At 38.0% G+C, this 6188-nt stretch overlaps 1 protein-coding gene across 2 annotated transcripts in view; it reads left to right on the forward strand.

Moving 5' to 3' along the window:
• Positions 1–5968, forward strand: part of PTP4A2 (protein tyrosine phosphatase type IVA, member 2) — a 31310-nt gene extending 25342 nt beyond the window's left edge. For both annotated transcript variants that reach the window (XM_003800741.2, XM_023507455.1), the window contains 3 exons: positions 1007–1137; positions 2756–2830; positions 4657–5968. In XM_003800741.2, coding sequence (XP_003800789.1) covers positions 1007–1137; positions 2756–2830; positions 4657–4765 — 315 coding nt within the window. In that variant the 3' untranslated portion in view covers positions 4766–5968. The remainder of the gene's footprint in view (positions 1–1006; positions 1138–2755; positions 2831–4656) is intronic.
• The last annotated feature ends 220 nt before the right edge of the window (positions 5969–6188 follow it).

Consider the following 6188-nt stretch of genomic DNA (forward strand, 5'->3'; position numbering starts at 1 on the left):
CGGGCACGTGTAGTCCCAGCCACTTGGGAGGCAGAGGCAAGAGAATCGCTTAAGCTCAAGACTTTGAGGTTGCTGTGAGCTGTGATGCCACGGCACTCTTACCAAGGGAGACATAGTGAGACTCTATCTCAAAAAAAAAAAAAATTTCCAATAGTGTTTTTGCTTTTCTGTTTTTGAAGTTTCAATGGGAGGAGAGAGAGCATTTAAAATGTGAATCTCAGCCTCTCTGCTGCCTATTTGTACTGGTTTCTTAGGTAGGTAGCAAGGCAGGTAAACCCTTGCCTGTGCTTTGAATACACATGGGTTAGTCTTAATTAAAAAACAACCCAAATCTATGAATACAAAAAGAGAAAGGGATACTTGACAAAATAGGCTCCATTTGCTCAGGACCCTATCGTGTAACACTGTCCTTGTTAAATGGGATATGTATAATTTAAGCAGAGTCTTAAAAATAATTGCTACTTAAAAAAAAATTTCTGAGCATAGGCAAAGTTAGCAGTATGTTAACTATTATGATTTACTAACAGTTGGAAAATTCTTACCAGAGAACCTTTTCTGAAGATGTCATAATTTAGAGTCATCTGGGGAATAATCTTCAAAAATATTTGTAGAGACCAATTAAACACCAGTTGGAACACTTTGCCAGAGTGGACTTTTAAATCATGTTGACATGTGTTGTATCCTTTCGTACTTTGTCTTGGTTTTAATTGTAGTCTTAATTACTACTCTGTTCAGCTATAATATTTGGGAAAATACCAGCTCTTTTGACCCTGATACAGAGATTTTCCTAAGATAAATTTAGATGTGTACAATAACTATACTTCACTGAGAAGGCTAATTATTGAGCAAATTTTTAAAATTCTGGATAATTTTTCAGCAGTGATCAGAATTGTGTCAAGTGGTTCAGTTAGGCTTGCCTTGTATATTATTATATGCAACTATTCTGTATTAAGATGTTAATATTGGAGAAAATATCAATTTAATGTACTAGATCATTTCTTTCTAGGATTGGCCATTTGATGATGGAGCTCCACCCCCTAATCAGATAGTAGATGATTGGCTAAATCTGTTAAAAACTAAATTTCGTGAAGAGCCAGGTTGCTGTGTTGCAGTGCATTGTGTTGCAGGATTGGGAAGGTAAGCTCTCATCTTTTTGTCTGTGAATTTGTTACTATGATGAAAATTTCACTTCGGTAGAAATTGCATGAGTTATATTAAAGAGTATTAAATTATCTGAAAGAAAAGATGAGATAAAAAGCTAGGGTAATGATTTCTTACAGCAACCTTCTGTGTTTCACTTGGTTGTCTGATTCTAATGTGAACTGGATTTAGTGGGTATTTTATTTTTTTCTGTATTTCAGATAATAAAAGGTTCAGGTCGTTGAAATAGGCAACAAAATTAAAATCATTTTAGAGTTTGAAGAACTATACATTGTTTATTTTAGATTGAGATGAATGGGAGGTTAATAGGTAGAAAGCAGATAGCTGAACACTAAACTCTTTATTTTTTTTTAAGAGACAGAGTCTCACTTTGTTGCCCTCAGTAGAGTGCTGTGCATCACAGCTCACAGCAACCTCAAACTCCTGGGTCCAAGCGATTCTTTTGCCTCTGCCTCCCAAGTAGCTGGGACTACAAGCACCTACCACAATGCCCAGCTATTTTTTGGCCTGGGCTGGATTCAAATCTGCTAGCTCCAGTGTATGTGGCTGGCTGGTGCCCTAGCCGCCTAAGCTACAGGTGCCGAGCCTAAACTCTAAACTCTTGAAAGGAAATGTATGGATAAGAATTGACTTTGATCTTAGCATTGTGACACTGTCATCAACGGCAAATGAAATACCAATGTAGGATCTGCACCTTGACTCAGAACATTAGTGCAGGCTATCATTGCCTCAAGGTGGTGTAGACTTTGGCTGTTAGCTCTGCTTTGTCCTTTTGTTTACTGTTTTCCTTTTTTGCATTTTAGTGTGGTATTGCTAGTTTCTTCATAAGGTCAAAAGTTTTAGTTCTTATCCTAAAAGTTGAAGATAGTGTTGTCACTTGACTTGGGACCATTTTATAACTGTTAGCTATCCTAATTAGGTAGTCTGAAGTTGGTGTATTAAGGGGTGTATTAACACTAATTTTGTTTATTTATTTATTTAAGGGGATTTTTAAAACCATGATTTCCAAATATAGGGAGAGCTGTTCCTAATTGTTCTTTGCCACTCTCCTAGCTCATCCAAAGGATTTTGTTGAAAAAGTCTAGCACCTTTTTAGCATTTGATAAGGAAATGTTAAACGAAATTTATAATGAAAATTCTGACACACTCTAGGTATATGATATGTTTGGTCGTTTATTTTACTGTGATAATGGCTAAAGACCAGTGAATAGTTTTTGATAATATATAATGAGAAAATTTGAGATGTAATTTGATTTAAATAATAAAGTTCTCTTCATGTAGGTTTAGAATCAGTGCTTTACTAAAAAGATACGATAGAAGCTATTATAATGATAGAGATAGTTTTGCTGTATAGAAAATTATCAGATTATTTTTGTATATATGAAAAAGAAAAACTCAAGCTTTGCTTTATTTTGGTAATAGGTAATCGTCAGGTTTAAAAAATCATTTAATTCTGGGCGGTGCCTGTGGTTCAGTGAGTAAGGCACTGACCCCCTACACTGAGGGTGGCAGGTTCAAACCCTGGCTAAACTGCAATGAAAAATCCTTTAATTCCAAAGACTGTGGATATTTACATATGAGTTTCTCTCTGCAGGGCACCTGTGCTGGTTGCACTTGCTTTGATTGAATGTGGAATGAAGTATGAAGATGCAGTTCAGTTTATAAGACAGTGAGTATGAAGTTTTGTGTTGAGAAACACATGAAGCAAGCTTATGTATGAGGAATGAACTGTGGAAAGTATCCATTTGTAGTGTGGGAAAATTTTCTTTGCTTTAAATTATTAAGATGTAAAAAATTTAGGGCAGCTCCTGTGGCTTGAAGGAGGAGGTGGCGGATTCAGACCCGGCCTCAGCCAAAAACTGCAAAAAAAAAAAAAGTAAAATATTTAAAGTAAGTGATAAAGAATTCAGTATTCCAGAGTTAAAGATTTTCTAATCAGGGTGGCAAATTTGGACTTTTGTCCAGTATAGGATTTGAATATGTAGGAATCTTGAAAATAGCTAGAGTGTCATTGACCTAGTGCTTCTTTTAATAGATTCCATATAACTTCCAAATACAACTTTCTATGACAAGGAAGGAAAAGCAATGCATAAAGGATCAGTTAATCATCTAGGACTCTTAACACAACCTATCCAGGCAAAAAATTACTATGGTAGTGCCCAGACAGAATCTTGGCATCAGTCTGCCAGGCCATGCTATTTTTTTGGTCCAGAATTCTTTGGCAGTTATTGTCTTGCCCTTTCCCCTTCAACTCTTTTTTTGAAAATGAAAGAAAAGGAAAGAAAAAAGCACAGATTGTGATGGAGGGCAGGAAATATGTAACAGCTCTTGTTGGAAGACAGTGTATTTCAAGAGATGCCATTTGTATATGTCTTGAACCTGCTCTTATTTTAGGGGTGGGAGGGAGACAGAATCTTACTCTGTGGCTTAGGTTGGCATGCCATGGTATCAGCCTAGTTCATAGCAACCTTAAACTCCTGGGTTCAAGGGATTCTCCTGCCTCCCAAGTAGCTGGGACAACAGACAGATGCACCTATCACAATGCCTGGCTATTTTTTCCTGTTTTTAGTGGAGTTGGGGTCTCTCCCTTGTTCAGGCTGTTTTCAAACTCCTGAGCTTAAGGAATCTTCCTGCCTCAGCCTCCCAGAGTGCTAGGATTACAGACAAGAGCCACCATGCCCAGCCCTGCTCCTTTGTCTTAATGTATTATTTTTAGCATCCAAATACTTGCTACTAGTTCTAATCTGAAGACTATATTAATCTAATTGGGATGAGTATAATCAGATTTTTTTTGGCCAGGGCTGGGCTTGAACCCGCTACCCCCAGTATATGGGGCCGGTGCCCTACTCTTTGAGCCACAGGCGCCATCCCGTATAATCAGATGTTTCTGGATAAACCATTCTGATCTTTATTAAATAATTAATAGAGTACAATGGCAGTCAACAAAATCTGTTTATTCTACGAATGCTCAGAAAGTTCATTTTGGAACTTAGCTCTTCAAGAAGTGATGTGGTATCAGGGCTTGGCACCCATAGCACAGTGGTTACAGTGCCAGCCACATACACCGAGGGTGGCGGGTTCAAACCTGGCCCAGGCCAGCTAAACAACTGCAACAAAAAAATAGCCAAGTGTTGCGGCAGGCGCCTGTAGTCCCAGCTACTTGGGAGGCGGAGGCAAGAGAATCGATTAAGCCAGTGGTTCTCAACCTTTCTAATACCGCAACCCTTTAATAAAGTTGTGGGTCACGACCCATGGGTTGAGAACCACTGGCTTAAGCCCAAGAGTTTGAGGTAGCTGTGATGCTACAGCACTCAACTGAGGATGAAATAGTGAGGCTCTGTCTCCAAAAAAAAAAAAAAGGAAATGATGTAGTATTGGAATTTGCTGGTTTTCAGCTATGTAGAGTTAATTAGATAGTCCTTAGATTGTAAATAACGAATTGCAGTGAATTAGCTTTTTTTTATATGATAAAGTTTTCCGTTCTTGTATTTTCAGAAAAAGAAGGGGAGCATTCAATTCCAAACAGCTGCTTTACTTGGAGAAATACCGACCTAAGATGCGATTACGCTTCAGAGATACCAATGGGCATTGCTGTGTTCAGTAGAAAGAAATGTAACGAAGGCTGACTTGATTGTGGCATTGAGAGGGAACTCTTGGTACCTGGAAATGTGAATCTGGAAATCTTACCTGTGTCATCGAAGTAGTGATGGATTCAGTATTCCTCAACCACTCTCCTAATGATTGGAAAAAAGCAAACAAAAGAAATCCCTCTATAACACGAATAAAATGTTTAAGAAAAGAAAAAGAGAAAGAAAAAGGGATTAATTTAGTGAAGGATGATTTTGCTCCTGGTTTTGGAGTTTGGATTTCTGCTAGGATTGAATTATTTCATAATCTTCTGTCTTTTTAACTTTTTTCAAAATAGGTCTCTAAGGAAAACCAGCAGAATATTAGCCTGTGCAGAACCATCTTGTTTGGGGAGCACACTCTTCCATTATGCTTGGCACATAGGTCTCCCTGTGGTGGGATTTTTTTTTTTTTCCTTTTTTGGGGGGAGGGTGGTATATTTCCCCCCTCTTTTCTCTTTTCTCTCCTACTTCCTATTTTTCCCTGATATAAGTTGTAGATGGAATAGGAGAAGCCCTTGTTGCTGTAGATGTACGTGCAGTCTGGCAGCCTTAAGCCCACCCGGGCACTTTTAGAAAAAACACCAAAAAAAAAAAAAGCAGTGGCATATATACATTATGTGATCCAGGTGGTTATTAGTTTTTATTGATGACGGGGTGTTCATGTTCATGTTAGTTTCTTTTCCTCAAAACCATATCTAACGTTAGAGTAGCCAAGAGCTTTTTGTTTTGACAAATTAGTAGGGAAATGGCATTTTAAGAGGAGTCTCTTCTCAAAGAACTTAGCTGAGAGTCGAATTCTTGTCTTTCCCAACCAATGAAGCTAAGTGGGTATCCCAGAAACTTATCTGCTGAAAGGGAGGACTCCAGGCCATCACTAATGAAGTGTTCAGGCAGAGAGCACACTTTCTCCACCCTATAGAATTGTGGGCTGTAGCATTACTCTGATTTTCTGTCTAATGATATCAGAGAATGCCGGTAGTTTAAAATTTTTATTTTAGGACTTAGTTGTACTCTGAATTTTCTGGAACAGTCAAAGGATTAGTAGCAAATTCACAGTACTTTGGACTTTAGAAATGCTAATGGTGGGTATTTTCCAAACTGCCCCATATATGTACAGTTTAGTTTAACCACTGATTGCCTTGTTATTTTCTTACTGGGTTCTTTTTGAGGTTAAAAAAGAAAATCCCTGGTTTAAAACCAGTAATGCCTAGTGAGTATGTGTCCACAGGCCATAACAAATTAGAAGAGAGACATCGAGCAACCCAATGAGTAGCAAAGGGACTGTGTTGCTTGTGAAGTGGTGTAGTAGCATTTTTGTAGATTCTTTGCTGGATTTAATGTGTTGATCTAGAAAAGCTATTTTCTGCTGCTTTGCAGAAGGAAGTTATAACCAGGCTA

This window comes from Otolemur garnettii, unplaced genomic scaffold, assembly GCF_000181295.1.
Source record: "Otolemur garnettii isolate 467f Iridium unplaced genomic scaffold, OtoGar3 scaffold00184, whole genome shotgun sequence".
NCBI classification, from domain to species: Eukaryota; Metazoa; Chordata; class Mammalia; order Primates; family Galagidae; genus Otolemur; species Otolemur garnettii.